Source organism: Miniopterus natalensis, chromosome 1 (assembly GCF_054644295.1).
Source record: "Miniopterus natalensis isolate mMinNat1 chromosome 1, mMinNat1.hap1, whole genome shotgun sequence".
Lineage (NCBI taxonomy): Eukaryota > Metazoa > Chordata > Mammalia > Chiroptera > Miniopteridae > Miniopterus > Miniopterus natalensis.
In genome coordinates, this window is record NC_142081.1 from 36,121,056 (window position 1) to 36,140,174 (window position 19,119).

The 19,119-nt window shown below is 38.4% G+C and overlaps 1 protein-coding gene across 2 annotated transcripts in view; it reads left to right on the plus strand.

The window, feature by feature from the left end:
• Positions 1-19,119, plus strand: part of TXNDC16 (thioredoxin domain containing 16) — a 67,426-nt gene that overhangs the window by 1,771 nt on the left and 46,536 nt on the right. For both annotated transcript variants that reach the window (XM_016198114.2, XM_016198117.2), the window contains exons 2-5: positions 4,416-4,642; positions 5,636-5,718; positions 12,700-12,773; positions 13,511-13,585. In XM_016198114.2, the coding sequence (XP_016053600.2) occupies positions 4,486-4,642; positions 5,636-5,718; positions 12,700-12,773; positions 13,511-13,585 (389 nt within the window). In that variant the 5' untranslated portion in view covers positions 4,416-4,485. The remainder of the gene's footprint in view (positions 1-4,415; positions 4,643-5,635; positions 5,719-12,699; positions 12,774-13,510; positions 13,586-19,119) is intronic.

The following is a 19,119-nucleotide window of genomic DNA, read 5'->3' on the forward strand; positions in this document are numbered from 1 at the left end:
TGATAAGCTGTGATGAAGTCTAATCAACATTTTATTTGAGGCTGGTTCAGTGAGCAGGTTCTCTTCTACAGTAGCAGCATTAAACCTTAAGTAAGCTAATTTTTGACAAAATACTCGTACAGGAACTTTGTAAGCAGTAAGTGCCCCATTTGTTGCAAAATATGAAACATGTCTTCTCCCCAAAAATGATGCCCATATATCTTGGTATAATTTATTTAATGTTTACAGTTGTTAATTTCCTCTTTTTCTTGAGAGGGAAAACTGTTAGTTTTATGGCTAATTGTAAGGGAAATTTAGGCTTGTAAAGGGGAAATGAATCAGTGGTCTTCTAGAAAAGCTTGTTGCTAGATATTTTAAAATTGGAAATGTGTCCAAATATGCAGTGGTTGGATATTGTTGTTCTGTGGGGGCACATTACTTTAGCACAATGGTTTTTCAAATATTTAAAGCCCAACTGTTTGCAAAGGTTTGTGTGCAGGACCCAATTCCAAAATGGGATTGCTCTGGCTGAAGAGGGCCAGCAGTTGCTGCACCTTTCTAGAGAACACATGAAGGTGAATCCTCACTAGCAGGAATATCAGTATTTTTCCCTTGAAGTACTTCCTCCTCATTTCCCTTTTGGTGCGAAACAAAAACTTTTGTTGCCCTTAGCATTTTATTTGCAAATGTGTGAAATTGCTGTAAAAGCTTCTAAACATTTACACTTAATCTGTGTTGATCTCATCATTGTAGACCAGTAACAGTTCGTATTCTGGCACATGCTCTAGAGCATAGTTCTCCATGGTCCTTGGCTTTGCCCTGCAAGAGGTCCCCTTCACTTTTATTATCCTTGACCACATCTAAAGTTGGCTTTGGAGACTATGAACTCTTTCCATGGCTGAGCAGTTTTTTCAGCTTGCTTCCCGACCTTACAGGGTGAGGATTAAAGGATTGTTTCAAATTTTGAACAGCTAGTCCTTTGGATGGTGGTTCTTCTTTGAGTACCTTTCTTTTAATACCTCATTACATACAACCAACAGCAACTCTCACACAGTTCTCATCTTCCATCATCTAGCCTCTTCTCTTAAAGTATAATTAAGTCCATTAGCCACCTAGGTACGTGCTCATAAATTCATTAGGTACGTGTCACTTCCAAATTATTGTAGTGACAGTTTCATCAAATGTTTTATCACTCCTTAATGTGGATCGTTTGCTGAGCTCCTGTCTCTGCAGTTTCCTTGGGAAAAAAAGTTTCCTTGATGAGGCCCTGAACAGTTTGTTTGCTGCTTTATCCCTCATCCAGTATGTATTTTGGAGTTCTTAAGGCAGCACCTCATTTCTAATTTGTATACCAGTGAAGATAAAGTAGATTGTTCTGCAATAATAACTCCTCAAATCTCGGTGGCTTAAGACAACAAGGTTTATTTCTTCCTATGTCATGTGCTCATTACATATCAGCTGTGGGTTCTCTTTGGTTGCATTCATTCTGGGACCTTTGCTGATGAACAGCCACCAGTTGAGCATTTTTAGTGACTATGACAGAAGAAAATAAAGCCTAGTGTATTACACAGTAGCTGTTAAAACTGTTGCCTGAAAGAGACCTACCACTTTTGCTCACATTTTATTGGCCAGAATAAGTCACATGGTTGCCTCAAACTTCACTACAGGTGCGAAGTACAGGAAGGTAGTAAGTGTAATTCTGCCTTACACCTGACAGGAAAACTGGAACTATTTACCCCATGCAAATAAACTACCACACCAAGGTAACAAGCTCACATTTCTCTCAAGGTACTCAGCACTTTGTTCTGATTTTTTAGTTGTTGCAGCATTAAAGTACTGTTTTCTATTCCACTTTCTAATAACTGGAGGAAAAAAGTCACCAAGTGCCGTCCATACCTTTGTTTTTACTCTGTTCTCCTTGGGTGTTCTCTTCCCCACCACTTGCCATCCACACTTACCTTCTCTTTGGTTTAAAGATCTCTTTATGAGGAGACCATGTCTCTGGACAAATGCATTTTATTCATGTGAAATGAACACTCTTCTGTCGCCCCACAGGATAGGTTGGGCTAATATGAGTAGAATATATAGATTTCATTACACATAGGTAATTTCTTTAAAAATCAAAGTGAAAAGATACACTGTTTAAAGAGCAAGATGGTTCTATAGGGCTTCAAAATTCTCCTTGGTGTCTTTCCCCTTTCAGTTTCTTATTCCTTAAAGGCACTTATTTTCAACTGCTTCCTGTTTCTTTTGGCATTGATATTTCTGTTTCCAATAAACTTGGCTTTTGGTCTTGTGAAAGATGAATATTTAGCTCTCTTTATCCCCTTTCTCACTGACTGCATGATCCCTTTCTCTCTAACATCTTCTCAACTGTGGTTGTCAAAGATTTGATTTTATCATTACTCAGTATTTATTTTATTATGACCATATAAACTCTATTTCTAGCTGACCTGTGCAGTATTCTCTGCTTTAAGTAATTTCTTAAATAATCAAACTTATCAAAGATGGAATAAACTGCAAGGTTACTACTGAATTCCTGTCTCTAAGAATATGTAAGAATAATCACCAGCATTACTAGCTGACCAAATGCACAGTACTTTGACATGTGTAATCTCATTTGTCCAAGTATTTTAAGTCTCGAATGTGCAGTGAGAACTTATGATGCTACAAAATACATTCTAGGGGAAAAGAACCATATGTTAACCCTAATGTCCAATTTAGTGTTAAAGTAATTGAATTATAACCACAAAGACAGGAAAAATGATATTTTATACTTGAATCTTTCAATTATGCTTTTACTTAAATATTTTACCTCTTACTTAGGTTGGAGTTATTTCATTAGTAGCATATTTTATATTGTTATTCCCTCAGGCTCAGGATGGATATATTTTCCCCACCCTGAGAATGTAAAGAAAATCTTGGATGACCTATTTTAAACCATTCCTATTAATATAAAGTGGCTTTAAAATATGCTGGTTTAAAATGGCTATAATGTATAATCAATTTTAATGTCAAGGATACCCCTTAATTATATCATTAAAATTACTTTTTTATATACCTTTCACAGCCCTCACTCCTCATTCTACTTGAGTTTTTGAACTCTTGGCCCATTATTAAAAATTGATGGCAAATTAATTTACTGTTTGATATAAATTAGCTCTAATGAAAAGTATTAGGAAGTAATCATGAGTAGTTAGCTCCTTTTTTAGATATATCTACTCCTTAGGGAGAGGTGTTATATGCTTATGATAATATTGTAATACCAGAGTAAATACTCAATTTAGTATAATTTTCCCCCTAAATTTTTCATTCTTTTATCATTTTATTCTTTGCTGAAAAATTCTACTCCTATCTTTATGGGTAATTTTTGCCTTTTCCCCTCTCTGTCTTCTGTTTTAAGATAGTGACCTTTTGTTTGGAAAAAAAATTAAAGCAAAATTCTCATCTATACCTGTGGGTGTATGTTTACCTTCTAGAAGTATGATATTTTTATAATATTCAAATTTTTCTATCTTCTTTGAAACACGAATAATACAGATTATCAGTAGAAAAGCTTCCTGAAAGAAGAAATTGTTTAAGAGAAATTTGAAAGTAGCAAAACAGGAGAATTGAAAGCAGATACAGAGGACAGCATGGAAGTAAATGTGAGCAAGATGAGAGGAGGCTATCTAGAACAAATCTGAGTTCAGAAAGTAGAACTGAGTTGAAAAGATACTTGAATTTCTAAGCTGTATAAATAAATCAAAGTCTTGAGCATTAAAAATGTGTATTAAGGAATCTTTGTAAGTAGTGGACATATGTTTTGATGTCTTACTCCCATGTTAATGTAATTAAGTAGCTGTTTGTCTGTTAATTGTAGATCCACTCTCCATAGGGAAGGGTAAAATGCCCAATTTAAAAAACGAATTGGGGCTCGGCTGGGCGTGACTCAGCGGTTGAGCGTCGACCTAGGATCCAGGCGATCGGGGTTCGATTCCTGGTCAGGGCACATGCCCGGGTTGCGGGCTAGGCAGCCAATCAATGACTCTCTCATCATTGATGTTTCTCTCTCTCTTTCTCCCTCTCCTTTCCTCTCTCTGAAATCAATAAAATATATTAAAAAAAAAAAGGAATTGGATGTTTGAGAATAAAGTTTAGAACCCTTAAAAATTACAATTAGCTTCACATACTCCAGTAACTACCTATTAAACTTAAGGTACTTAGTATTGCATTTTCCTAATATCTTTTACAAGTATCCAAAATCAAAAGCATTATCAAATCAATGTCATTAGGTAGCATCTCCTCTCAAATTTTTACTAGAAGGAAATAATAAAGTACTAGCAAAGTCAAATATATAAATAACGCCTTATATTATTCTTTTTGTAGATTTTACTTCATTCATTTATTTAACAAATTCATCCAGCAAAACTTTGTTGAACACCTATTCTTACCAGGTATTGTCCAAGGTGACAGAACACAGCAGTGAATAAAACAGAATATCCTGCTTTTATACAACTGTAGCTGATGATGTCTTTCATTTTCAATGTATTTGGCATCTCTTTTGCCATGATGTGCATTGTTTATAAGTCAGCAGCCAACTCTCTACCAGAACTGAGCCCTCAGAAATATTTCAGTACCTTGCAAGCAGGAAAAGCCTCCTTAGCTTATTTTTGTCAAGCTGGTAAGTACTTTTTATATTCTGATTTTTGTGACATTTCTATTGCTATTTGATCAGTATGCTCAATGGACACTTATTGTTAGGGTTAATAATATGTGCTACAAAGCTGCTACTATATATAATGTGTCTCCCTGGGTTTAAATCCTAATTCTGCCACTTCACCTGTTGTGTGACCTTGGTCAGGTCACTTAGCCTCTGTCTTTTTTGTCATCCATAATGAGGAAATAGTACTTGCTTTATACATTTGTTGTGAGGATAAGTGATTTTACTCATGTGACTAGTCCATAGTAAATACTAGATAAAAATGAGCTATTAATATAATACCTAAATTTTGTCATTTCTGAAAGTACTGTATACTATTTCATATTTTTAGCATGTAAATATTTTAAAAGTGGTTTTTAAACTTTAAATGTAGTATTAGTAATGAATTAGTTTAATACTCTGCTTTAGCTATACCATTAAACTGAATCAACTAATATAACTCTTAACTAATATAACTCTTAAACATAACTAATAATTGTAATTGTAATTTGTCTGCATGCATAAAAAATACTATACTTGCAATTTTAAATGAAGTAAACCACATTTCTGTTGGTTACCTTGTAATTGTGATTTGAAACTGGTATTTTAAAAATTTTGTGCATGTGTACATCTGTGTTTTATATATGCTATTAAACTTGGTAAAATGATGCCAAATATTAGGTTTAAATTAAACATATATTTATCTTATTGTTCTAGAAAGTTTATAAGGTCACTTACAAAGTTAAATATTTCATTATAAAGACATTAGAAATAAATACTGAGGCTTTGGAAATAAGAGTATAAAATATACTATAATTAGTTGTGTTTAGTTACTGATTATTGGTTGTTTTTGCATACTGGTTGGGCAAACTAATCTATTGCTTCTTTAGTTTGCAGCTTTGGGCTTTAATTTTAAGAATTCATCTTTCCTAAGGGGCAAATCATTAAACATTCATAAAACATTTCTTATTTTAGATTCTCCAAGTACCTCTGTATTTCTTGAAGAACTAAATAAGGCTGTGAAACCTCTCCAGGACTATGGAATTTCAGTTGCAAAGGTAGAAAGATATCTATGTTGATAAATTTTTGATGACAAACATTTTCCATTTGAATGACTTAAAACTGAGTATTTAAAATGCTTATGTCATTTCATTTATTTTTCCAAGTTGGGAAAATATCTTTTCTACCTTTTTTTCTATAAGAATAAACAGAAGGGCAGAACTTCTAGATTATTGTATAAATTAGTACATATAGAGAAAAAAAGCTATTTAAAACTCTTTAGTTTAGAATTTTATTTAATTTTGTAAACTGTTCTATTGAGGCTTTGATGTCATTTTTCAACCCTATAGTTAGACTTTTATTTTGTTTTGCCTGACAGATATATCACAATTCAGTTATTTATTAAATTTCCATTAGCACAAAGGAGGTACCAAAATTGAGGTACCTGAAGTATTTTTCTTTTCTGTTCTAAGTTTTTATAATTGCTTAAGTTGCAGTTTCTCTCATTTATTTTTAGAAAAGTTAAGGCAACCTAACTTGAAATTATGTATTTATTTTTTTTCTCAAAAAATTTTCAAACTTGCCTTGGAATATTATGGAAAATTTCCACAAGCATCACGGATTAGATAGCTACATGAGCCTCTCATTTAGTTTAAAATTAGAATTTGTAACTCAGAAAACTGAATGAGAAGTAACCCAGGGATGATTAACTTCTTTCAGATTAGTGTCTACCTGACTTTCTGATGTCGATTAAGAAACACCCAAACCTGTAGAGAATTTTGTAAGAGTTTATTTGAGCCATACTGGCGACAACCCCCAGGGAGCAAGATTTCAAATGCTCTGAAGAACAGTTTCTTTTATGCACTTGAAATTAAGGAGGGAATTTAAGGAAGACTACATAGAGGCAGGAGAAAGCAAGATGGGGATTGGATTACGGGATAGTTAATATGTGCTCTCAGCACTTTAAAAAGAGAGGTCTGAAAGGGTGGTCACATGAACACAAAGGTATGTGAACTTTAATGCACAGAAACAAGGATGGGGGCTTGCTTAAGGCAAAGATAGCCTTTTCGGCGTGACTACCCATCATGACCTCCCCAGTTAGGAATTTATGATCAGTTCACCCTGTGAAGTTACTTTCCATGGAATTCTTTTTTCTTCTACACTGTGTACATTTATTCTTTTTTAGTTCATTGGCCTTCCTCCTCCAAGAGATGGCTATTGCCCCTTTTGGTCTCTGCAGCTAGCTCCCAGGGCAGAAAGGTTAACTAACCTTGGTTATTAAAGGGATATTGTTCCCTCTACCATTGAACACTTCTGACATCAAATGTGTGAGTTTTCCACACCCCGCATTCTGACACTAACTGCCTAGAGTTAGCACAGATCCCACAGGTTAAGGGTTCAGTCTTAAAATGATGTAGGCTGTGGGAATGGCACCAGGTGTTAGACCAGTGGGGTTGCACTGGACCTGGGTTCTGGCTAGGAAAGGATTCAGAGCCAAGACCCACATTGCAAGGGAACATTTATTTGGTAAATCACACAGGTAGAAAAAGTATTTCCTGGATGAAATGGGGTTATGAAGCAAGTTATAGAGGTAAAGGAAGGGCCCTCGGAGATTGGGAGAGAGGAAGCTAATGGTAAGGAGCCTGGGGTCAGGGGAGAGGAAGGGAAAGAGAAAGAGAAAGGCAAAAGCAAAGGCCTGGCTTCCTCCAGTATCGAAAGTGCACTGAGTCCTCTGCCCTAAGGGTTTTAAGGGTGGAGATCTTAGGGAAGGTCTCAGGGGAAGATCTCAACAGAATATTCAGCAGTTTTCCTGGTGTGTTCTTTCAGGGTTGTGGCCTCCACTGATTGATTGGTCGGGGCCAGGGCGGGGTCATTATCCAGTGCAGCTGGTCCTGAGGTCAGCTGTGGCTGGTTTTGTTGCTTTTCTGGGCCTGGAGCTGAAACACAACTGAGGCCTAGATGTTATCTCTAGGGAGGAAAGGTCAGGGGGTCCAAACCCCATGACCGATATGCTAGGGAAGAAAAGGCCACCCCACCAAGGTCCCACCCTATAATTACTAGGCACATGGGGGTTTCCACCCTGATGGTTTTCTGTACCTAGCCCATTGTCGTTGCTCTGCTCATGTCTATCTAACTATCACAATAAGACCTCCTGTCACTTCAGATGCCAATCACAAATAGTGTGTCTCCAGGTTACCTACAACTTCTGTAGGACTTGTTTGCAAATTGGGTGTTCTCACCATCCCCTCATGAGATCTGATAATTTAGCTATAATGGCTCACAGAACTTAGGGAAACACTTTACTTGCTATTGCTGGTTTATTATAAAGGCTATCTCATGAACAGCCAAATGGAAGAGATGCATAGGGCAAGACCAGGGAGTCTGGAGCACAGGAGCTTCTGTTCTAGTGTAGTTTGGGGTTGTGTCATTATCCCTGGACTTGGGTAGTGTTCCCCAACCTGGAAGCTCTCTAAACCCTTTTATTTATTTATTTTTAAAAAATATATCTTTATTGATTTCAGAGAGAGGAAAGGAGAGGGAGAGAGGGAGATAGAAACATCAATGATGAGAGAGTCATTGATCGAGCCCACAACCTGGGCATGTGCCCTGACTGGGAATTGAACCCTGATCGCCTGGATTCCAGGTCGAGACACTCAACCACTGAGCCACGCCCGGCTGGGCTCTAAACCCTTTTATTTAGGGTTTTATGGAGGTTCTGTTATGTAGGCATGACAGATTAAATCATTGACCATTGGTGATTAACAGTCTCCAGTGTGGAGGATGGGAGGTGGGGCTGAAAGTTCCAACCCTCTTTTCTTTTTTTAAAAATTAAATTAATTGGGGTAACATTGGTTAATAGGATCATATAGGTTTCAAGTGTACATGATCTGTATATTGCATTGTGTGCCCACTACCCAAAGTCGAATCATCTTCTGTCACCATATATTTGTCCCCCTTTACCCTTTTCTACCCCCCAACTCCCTTCCTTCTGGTAACCACCTTCCAATCCTCTTACTAATGACTCTGTGTTTCTGGCAACCAGGCCCTATCCTGAAGCTATCTAGAGCCCCCAGCCACCAGTCATCTCATTAGCATAAAAAATACCCTCCAGGGGTTTTAGAAGCTCTTATATCAGGAACTGGAGTTAAATACCAAATATTAGAACAAAAATGTTCCCAGCATTCCTGTCACTCAGGAAATTACAAGGGTTTTAGGAACTCCATGTCAGGAACCAAGGGCAGAAACCAAATACAGATTTTTTATGTCATGGCTATATACCTTAAAAAAATATTCAATTCTGTTTGTATAGAGGTTTCAGTTAAGTTTGAACAACTGATTACACTCTCGAATGATAATGGCACTCATTTCTAAGGAGCTATGGATAACATTTTATTTTTTATTTTTTTAAAAACATATCTTTATTGATTTCAGAGAGAGGAAAGGAGGGGGAGAGAGAGAGATAGAAACATCAATGAGGAGAGAGTCATTGATCGGCTGCCTAGCTCACAACCGGGGCATGTGCCCCGACCGGGAATCAAACCCTGATCTTCTGGATCCTAGGTTGACGCTCAGCCGCTGAGCCACGCCTGGCCGGGCTATGGATAACATTTTAAATTGAAATTTAGAAATGAAATAATAGGTTGGTATGACACTAAAAGAGGAGAATCATGCTGTTTATCTAGTAACTAGTAACTGTCTATCTAGTAACGAGTAGAATATTGAGATTCTTGCCCAGGGTGTCTTTATGAACTAATATAACTTAAGCTCGATTTTATAGTTGAGGACACCAAGCTATGTGGAAGGGACACTGCGGTGAATAAGACAGACCTATATTGAGTACCTAGCATAGTCCCTGGCACATAATAGATACTCAGTAAATGTTTATGAGGTTAAAATTAGCTCACAGTATTTAGTCTACTGGCTAGAAAGATGACTAAGACCCAGCTTGTTTCTTTTCATACTTTATGTCCTAAACAGGGAGGATGAGACACATTCCCAAATCACTTAAATAACTGGCAGAACCCTGTTATAACAAGAGAGAGACAAATAAAATGCTGTAGCAGTCAGAAGGAAAGAGAGCTTATATCTGATTGTTGGGGTGGGAGGTCATGTATGGTATTGGGAAAGACTTCACAAAAACTAGCATTTCGAGAGTGTCTTCAAAAGTTAAGATTTCCGGAGGCAGAGGTAGATGAAAAAAACACTAATATCAGTGGATTAAATGTTCCAATTAAGATAAAGATTGTCAAGCTGGGTATAATATCCAAACCCAACTATATGCTGCTTAGAAATGTGTCTTAAAGGCTTCAGAAATATTCAAAGTAAATGAAGGAAAAAGATATATCTTCCAAGTGATAACCTGAAGTAAGTTGGTATGGCTATATTACTATATCAATGTAGATTTTAAAACAAAAAACCTGAGTCACCCTTGACTTGTCCTTCTACCATAGCCAATCCATCAATAAGTCCTTGAGGTTCTACGATCAAAACTTTCCAAATCTGACCACTTCCTATACCTTTACTTTTGCTACTCTCTTGTGCAAACCATCATCATTTCTCATCTGGGAAACCAGAGTAGTTAGTCTTTCTCCTTTCACTTTTGTCTCACCAAACTCTTCTCCACAAGTAAGTGAGATGTGTCCGATTACATTGCCACCGTCAGAAAGGCTTCCCATTACAGTTGTGATAAAATCTTGTGGACACTAGCTTCCTCCATAATCTGATTTTTTTTTAATCCTCACCTGAGGATATTTTTTCCATTGCTTTTCAGAGAGAGTGGAGGGGTGGGAGGAGGGGGGAGAGATAGAGATAGAGATAGAGAGAAACATTGATGTGAGAGAGACACATTGGTTGGTTGCCTCCCACATGTGCCCCAACTGGGGCCAGGGATCGAGCCTGCAACTGAGGTACATGCCCTTGGCTGGAATTGAACCCAGGACCATTCTGTCCATGGGCCAACACTCTAACCACTGAGCCAAACTGGCCAGGGGTAATCTGATTTTCTTTTCATCTCCCTTGCTCTTCACATGTACATCTTTCTGTTACTTGAACCTGCCAGATGTGTTATTTCCATAAGGCCTTTGCAGGTATTTTCCCACTCTAGAACTCGTGTCTTCCACATATTTATATATTTATGTTTCACTCTGTTACTTCAGTTCTTTGTGCAAATGTCACCCCCAGAGAAGCCTTCCTTGATTCCTAAAATGTCCTATCACACATTTAATATTTTTTGATAACACTTAACATTACATATTACTTAAATTTTTAAAGTTGTCTGTCTCTACTTTTAGAATGTAAATTCAAAAGATAAAATTTTTTATTTGGAACTTAACTGTACCCCAATGACTAAGAACAGTGACTAACATGTGGTAGGTGTTCAAATAACTGTTTAATGGATGAATGGAAAAATCTGTTGTCATAATGCCAACCATCCCCTATGGTCTGACTTTTAAACAGTCTTTTAAAATTACTTACACTAAAATTTACTCTTTTTGCCTATGGCTATACTCTAACTTTTAATTCTAATTCTCTATTCCTGATATCTTTTCTGAATATCAGTTCTCTTGGCAGCTTCCCTAATTGTTATTCTGATCCCTCAAACTCTCTTAAAATTAAATTGAACACCAAAAAAACTCATCTTAAAAAACCCCCAAAACTAACAGAATCCAAAACAAAGTAACTATTATTCTTCTAGCTTTAGTTTTGGTAAGCTATATTGGTGGCTTCCTATTTGCCCCATTTAGTAACCTCTTCATTCCCTTTATCTCCTTCCTTCCCCACCTCTCTCTCATGCTTCGTATACATGCTCAGTTTTCTCCCTAGTTTTACTTACTGTATTTATGAAAAGTCTCTTGAGTGTTTTCTGTTTTTACTTCAGGTCCCAGTCGTCCTTGACCTATACTGATGTGATATTCTTTTAACCTGCTTCCTTATCTTTGCGCTCCGATGCCTTTCATTTTATCTTCATGTTGCTACCAGGATTGTCCTTCTCTTTTTCAGAGTCCTGATTGTGAGCTGTCAAGGGCTGTTGTGGCTGCTCTGACATAATCAGGGATTTAGGTTCATTCTTTCTGATGGACCATCCTTAGAAGGGCTGCTTCTTTAAAGATGCCTCATGGTCCATGATTACTGCTGTTGTTCTAGCTGTCTTGTCTGTGTTTGGTCAGGAAGAAGTGGGAAGGACAAGAGTATCAGTCAGCACTCTTTTTCTTTTTAAATCCTCACCCAAGGAGTGAGGATATTTTTCCTATTGATTTTTAGAGAGAGAGTAGAAGGGAGGGGGAGAGGGAAGAGTGAGAAACATCATCCATGTGAGGGACACATCAGTTGGTTGCCTCCCGCAGGGTCCTCAACCAGGGGCAGGGATCTAACCTGCAACCCGGGTGTGTGTCCTTGACTGGAATTGAACCTCTGACCGTCTGGTGCACAGGCTGACGCTCCAGCCTCTGAGCCATGCCAGCCAGGGCAGTCAATCCTCTTTTAAGATCCTTCTAAAAATCCCAACCCAGTGACTCCTCCTAACACTGTTTAGCTATCCTTAGATGTTGGGCATCTAGAAAAGTCTTTTAATGAAGGATTTGCTTTTAGTGAAGTTCTGTTAGTAAAACCAAAGGGGAGGGTGGGTTTTGGGTAAGAAACAACCAGTATCTGCTATACCTGTGTGCCGGCTGCTGAGATGCTTCCATGGTTCCAGGTACCACTCACTGCTGTGCTTCCTGGCTTTCCCTCATGATTTTTGTTCTGCTTTGTTTTCTTCCTTTTCTACCTGGTTACCTTCTACTTGCTCCATAAGATTGAATTAAATATAAACTCTTAGGTTTAATTAAATATAACTCTTAGGTCTCGAAACAGTACCCTTTTCTGAGTTACCTCAAGCACTTGAATAAGTGAGCAATTATGGGACACAAATCAGAAAGAAAAGTAACATAAAAAAATATGACGTGGAGACAAACTGTAATATTTAATTTTCTTTCTTGTTTCCCTAAGCAAGAAACTTTACCTTCTGATGTACTCTAAATCTTAAATGTAATCTTTTAAAGGTTAATTGTGTCAAAGAAGAAACATCAAGATACTGTGGAAAAGAAAAGGATTTGATGAAAGCATATTTATTCAGGTAAACTATTGAGTGCAATGGACAAATATAAAACTATACTTCTAGAATATTCAAGTACATAAAATATCACTAATCCAGAATAAAGTTGTATGCCACGGGGCCATATGAAGCTTAAAATGAGACTACCTCTCAGGGCTGTTTTAAATATTACATGAGAATCTTATGTAAACTCCTATCACAAATACCTAGAAAGCAAGCACTTAGAAAATTAAGTGTTTTCAGTAGATATGTCAGGCCATGTCCTGGTGCGAAATAAACATATGTACTTTATTTTCGAGGGATCTGCCAATGTCCAGGTTACAGATTCCTCTGCACTTGGGTCTGCTAATCTATCTGAGGTTTTTCAAAACTCTTCCTCAGACCCTTGGGGTTTGACCTAGAAAATGGGGGGAGAATGTGTGTCCTCAGGGACCTATTGCTGAGGACACTTCTTTCTCTTACTTGCCTCCTTCCCAGCCCAGTTTGGGGAATCTGTGTGTATGTGACAAGGAGGTTGGTAGGAAGCCCTGTTTGGATTCATGTTTTTTCCCAGTGTTTTTGCTAGGCCCAAGGTCTATGCTTTTCAAAGTTGACATAGTTATCGAGTGTATATCATGGCCAGCACTTTGGTAGGTGCGTGGGGTAGATAAGACACACAGGCTCTAACATTAAAGAATTTACAACCTAGTATATCAGAGAAACAAGTAAATTGGATGCTAAGGAAATATTTCTGTAATGCTTTTTCAAACTTTTTACAGGGGCAACATATTACTGAGAGAATTCCCTACTGATACCTTGTTTGATGAGAATGCCATCATTGCTCACGTTCTCTTGTAAGTACAGGGCTTATCCATTCACTTCTTTACTTATTAGTTATCTAGTGATTTCATTTTAGACAACCACCATGCATTAAAATATTTTAGAGTTTTAATATTATATTTGTAGGTATCAATTTCATATAAATTGATGGTTTATCTTCCCACATAGAGGATCTAAAATTTCTTAAATGGCAAACAGTACAGAAACATGTAGATATTCTGTATAAAAATAGGAGATGACACAACACGACCACATGGGTCATACTATTGATTTTGTTTTTGATTCTACCTGTGGAGTGAGGATTTTACCAGGTAAGAAGCTCATGTTTGCTGTTCTCAGAAGGATTTTAAAAGTGTCTAGCATCCTTCTCGCCCAGCCTGATTTTTCTGGAGTCTATAGGTCTGCTCAGTAAGTGCAGAAAGAGTTCAAATAATCACAGCACACACCTGCATGTTTGTTGAGAGAGAGTGAATTTTAATTTAACTTCCCTGGCATGGAGTCTGTAGGCCTGGGATTCAGACCTACCTGCAGTTTGGCTCTGAATAAGTCTGGTATTCTCTTTGATGACAAAACTAGAAACTATGACTTGTTAAGGACATGAGTTTACGTAAACTTTCCCAATTTGACGTTGTTGTAGGCCTGTCACCAACTAAGACCTTTGCTGACATTGGCTATCTTTGTCTTCTGTTTGACTCCCCTCTTCCTTTTCTTCTCTGACTGGGTTCCCAGAAAAATTGGTGAAAGTTAAATTACAGGAAACTTAAAACATATAGGTGAAAAGTTGTGTTTATCACTTTGCAAATAGGTACTTTAAAATGTTCCATACTAATAATATACTAATGAAAGGTTTTTAGAATGGGTTCTGACAGCCAAGGATCCTGAGGCCTGTAGACTGAGAAGCCAATTATAAGGAAAGAAAGATGGCCTTTTGAAGAAGGAATTCCAACTACTGAGTGGGCTGCCTTAGGAGACCTTTCCTGGGATAGAGAAGGGGTGGTTATCTGAGGGGGAGGGTCATAAAAAGCTTAGCAAAATGTCCAAGTAATAGATGTGATACTTGTTTTACATGTGATGCCTGTCTTTGACCCAGAAACGAGGGTGAAGAAACAAAGAAGATTCTTTGAGGAATGGGGAAGGGCGACTAAGATTGTCTTTGACAAGTTTGATAGCAAGTCCTGGAGCGGCAGGTCCGCCTTGGACAACATGATGACACAGTGGTTTTGAAACAATTGGGCCGTAGTTGTGGGGTGCCTGTCAGTGCCGAGGACCCTGTTCTCAGAACTAGCTAGCCTGTGGGGCGTGTATCCTGCAGTCCTACTATGGTGGCGTCCTATTCCTTGTGCTATGCTAATGGTGATTTACAGAACACTGATTCCACAAAGAATATTCCCCATGATCCTCCTCTGTGCCAGCTACCTGTCTGGGATTAGGGATTCAAAGCAGAATAGGATGTGGCTTCTGTTCTCTGGGAGTTCAGTGTTTTGTTGCAGAGACAGATATATAAACAGAAAATGTTATGTAGTAAGTAAAATAGAAGTATGTATGCATAAGGGCTCAAGGGCCCACAGGGTAGGGAATAGTTACTTTTGTCTAGAATGAAGGTGGATGTTTACTAAGAAGTCTTCTTGAAGGAGGTGGCACTGGGGATGCATCTTACAGCATAAATAGGAGTTTGCTTGGTGAAGAAATGGAAGGTGGGGAAAGCAGTGGGAACTGTGTGAGCAAAGGCAGGGAGGTTAGAGTAGGAGAGGGTAGGTTTTTTTTTTCTTTTAATTGTTCAAAATATTACAGATGTTGTTTTTCCTCCCCATTGACCCATTCCACCCTGCTCCCACTCCCCTCCCCAGTCCCTCACCATACTATTGTCGGTGTCCTTGGGTTATGCATATATGCATATAAATTCTTTGGTTAATCTTCCCATCCCCACCTTCCCTCTGAGATTCGTCAGTCTGATCTATGCTTCCATGTCATTGAATCTATTCTGTTCATCAGTTTATTAAGTTTTTTAGATTCCACATATAAGTGAGATTGTGTGATGTTTGTCTTTCTTTGCCTGGCTTATTTCACTTAGCACAATATTCTCCAGGTCCATCCATATTGTCCCAAATGGTATGAGGTCCTTCTTCTTTACAGCTGCATAGTATTCCATGGTGTGTATGTCCCACAGCTTTTTTATCCACTCATCTACTGATGGGCACTTGGGCTGTTTCCAGATCTTACCTATTGTAAATTGCGCTGCTATGAACATAGGGGTGCATTTGTTCTTTCTGATTAGTGTTTCAGGATTCTTAGGATATATTCCTAGAAGTGGGATCACTTGGTCAAACAGCATTTCCATTTTTGAGGAACCTCCATACTGTTTTCCATAGTGGATGCCCCAGTCTGCATTCCCACCAGCAGTGTGCCAGGGTTCCCCTTTTTTCACACCCTCAGCAGCACAAATCATTTGTTGATTTGTTGATGACAGCCATTCCGACAGGTGTGAAGTGATACCTCATTGTGGTTTTAATTTGCATCTCCCTGATGATTAGTGAGGTCGAGCATTTTCTCATATGTCTCTTGGTCATCCATATGTCCTCTTTGGAGAAGTGTCTGTTTAGGTCCTTTGCCCATTTTTTAATTGGATTGCTTGTCCTCCTATTGTTGAGTAGTATGAGTTCTTTGTACACCTTGGAAATTAGCCCCTTATCAGATACATCCTTGGCAAGTTTGTTCTCCCAGACCGGGTTCCTGTGTATTTTGAGGCTGATTTCTTTTGCTGTGCAGAAGCTTAGTATCAAATGTGAAACTAAGATAAGGGCAGAGAAGTAGGCATGGAGTCAGATGAAGGGATCTTTGTTTACCGCATGAAGAAGTTTGGGTAGCCACTGGAGGGTGAGGAGTCCAGAATCCTTGTGTCCTCTTTCAGGCCCAACTATAGGCAATTACAAGGCTTTGCCTGACAGGCTTCATAGGGGGAAGGCACCTTGTCCACATCAGACTTGGTGCACAGCCAGCGCATTTCAGTTTTCTAGAGAAAATTGAGGTCAAGGACTCAGGCCCCTTCTCCCTCCCAGTCACTTAGGCCAAATCTGCTCCTGTATACTCCTGGATTTCTAGCCCAGTTGTCTCTATTCGAGGCTTTATTATCTTGGCTGAGGCACCTCCCAGATACTTCTGATAAGACCCCCTTATCTCTGCTTCGACTCAGTCCCCTTCCATTCCTAGCCCTTCCCTCTTTCCTTCACCCCAGTCCATCAGTCCATAAAGAGGCAGGAGCCTTCTGTTTGGTGCTCCTTGGAATGCGACAATACCGTGTATCTGTGCTTCATGCACCTGACCCTCACCTGGGGCTGTTACGTGGCAGGGAAGAGAATGAAACATTCCAGAGCTGGTTTTGCTTCTTGCTTGTGCTGTAAGTGAAAAAAGGCTGGATTGTTACTTTTAGTTTTGCTTGCTGTCCTTGACCAGCAGTAAAACCTGATTACTCAACAGAGGGTTGCAGGAAGGCAGGTGATAGGATTAAATTAGTACTGGAGAGTTCTTTCTGGTGGATGTGACAGTTTTGTGGGGCCCAAGAACATGGAGAAATCCTTGTGTGGCCTTTGTACAATCTAGGAAGGTAGAGTAGTGATAGCAAAGAGGGGATTTTCTTTTTAATGCTTAGGAGATGAAATTAACCGGACTTGGTGATGGTTAATGTGGTAATAATCAGCAAACCTACAAACTTGGGTTAATCCCTGGTCTCTTTTTTCACCTCACTCTGTTCCAAATCTAATCTAATCACCATCTGAGGTAGGCCAGGAAGAAGAGCACATTCACAGAAGATAACCTAGTTTAGCAAGTCAAATGCCCATCATACGTGAGTCTCCAGTAAACAGCTATAGGAACTTGAGCCCCTAGGAGTACAGATGTTGTTAACATATAGGTCATCCAGGGAGTGTTCTAGGACAGCACCAACACTTAAGGGAAGAAGAAGCTTAAGGGGGAAAATTAAATGTCAAGTAGAATTCCAAAGAGGAAATATTCTCATTTTTGTTTAAAATATAAGAAAAAATGGCTTGCAAAATACAGTATTAAAAATTATTTTCAGTAATGATATTTGGAATATTGAAGAACTGTGCTAAATAGTGTACCATATCATAGCAATACCTTGCAAATTACCATGAGGAAAAAATACCTTTCAACCTATCATTCTCCTTTTATGGGCTCAGTCCTTTAGTTTGAAGTACCCAGTGTCTCGCTCATACCCTTGCAGTTGCATACTGTTCCTCGGAATGGAACTGAACTGCTGTTGATATCTTTTCCCCATTTTTCTATCATGCTTTGAACTTTATTATTATTTATAGGCACTCTCTTTATATAAAGGAGACTAAACTGCACATTCCCCTTCTCCCCCACCAAGTTTGTCATTTGTCTTTCAAATTTACCTACTTTATTCTTTCAAAAATTGGTCAAATTTATCTTTTTTAAATTTTTTTTTTTAAATGTTCCAGCCTTTTTTTTTTATTTTATTTAATATATCTTTATTGATTTCAGAGAGAGGAGAGAAGGGGGGAGAGAGAGAGAAACATCAATGATGAGAGAGTCATTGATCGAGCCCACAACCCGGGCATGTGCCCTGACCGGGAATCGAACCCGTATCGCCTGGATCCTAGGTCGACGCTCAACCACTGAGCCACGGCCAGCAGGGCTCTTTTTTTAATTTTTAAGTTGTACAAAGGTCTCTCTTATGCCATTGTTACAAAGGACTTCATCTATTTTGTTTTAATTAATAGACTTTGTTTTTTAGAGCAGCTTTAGGTTTACAGAAAATTTAGCAGATGGTACATAGAATTCCCGTATACCTCCCTTCTTTCCTGAACTCAGTTTCCCCTTATTGTTAACATTTTGCATTAGTGTGGTACATTGTTTCAGTTGATGAACCAATACTGACTGACACATTATTATTAACCAAAGTACATATTTGTATTGGGTTCACTCTGTGCTGTACAGTTCTGTGACTTTTGACAAGTGTATGTACCTGCCAGTACAGTATTGTGTAGAATGGTTTCACTGACCTAAAAAAATCCCTTGGATTCCGCCTATTCATCCTGCCCTTCCACTCCCCAACTACTGATCTTTTAGCTGGCTGTCAATACAGTTTTGCCTTTTCCAGAATGTCATATGGTTGGAATCATATAGCATGTAGCCTTTTTCGATTGGCCTCTTTTACTTAGCAGTATGTATTTAGGGTTCGTTCATGTCTTTTCAGGCTTGATATCTGATTTCTTTTTAATATTGGTTGGTATTCCATTGTATGGATATTCCATTGTTTATCCATTCACCTATTGAAGGACATCTTGTTTTTTTCCATGTTTTGGCAATTATGAATAAAGCTGCTATAAACATTCCTGTTCAGGTTTTATGTATGGAAGTAGTTTTTCATTCCTATGGGTAAATGAGCGTGATTTCTGGATGATATAGTAAGGCTATATTTAGCTTTGTAAGAGACTGCCAAACTCCCTTCCAAAGTGACCGTACCAGTTTGCATTACCACGTGCAATGAATGAGTTCCTGTTGCTCTACA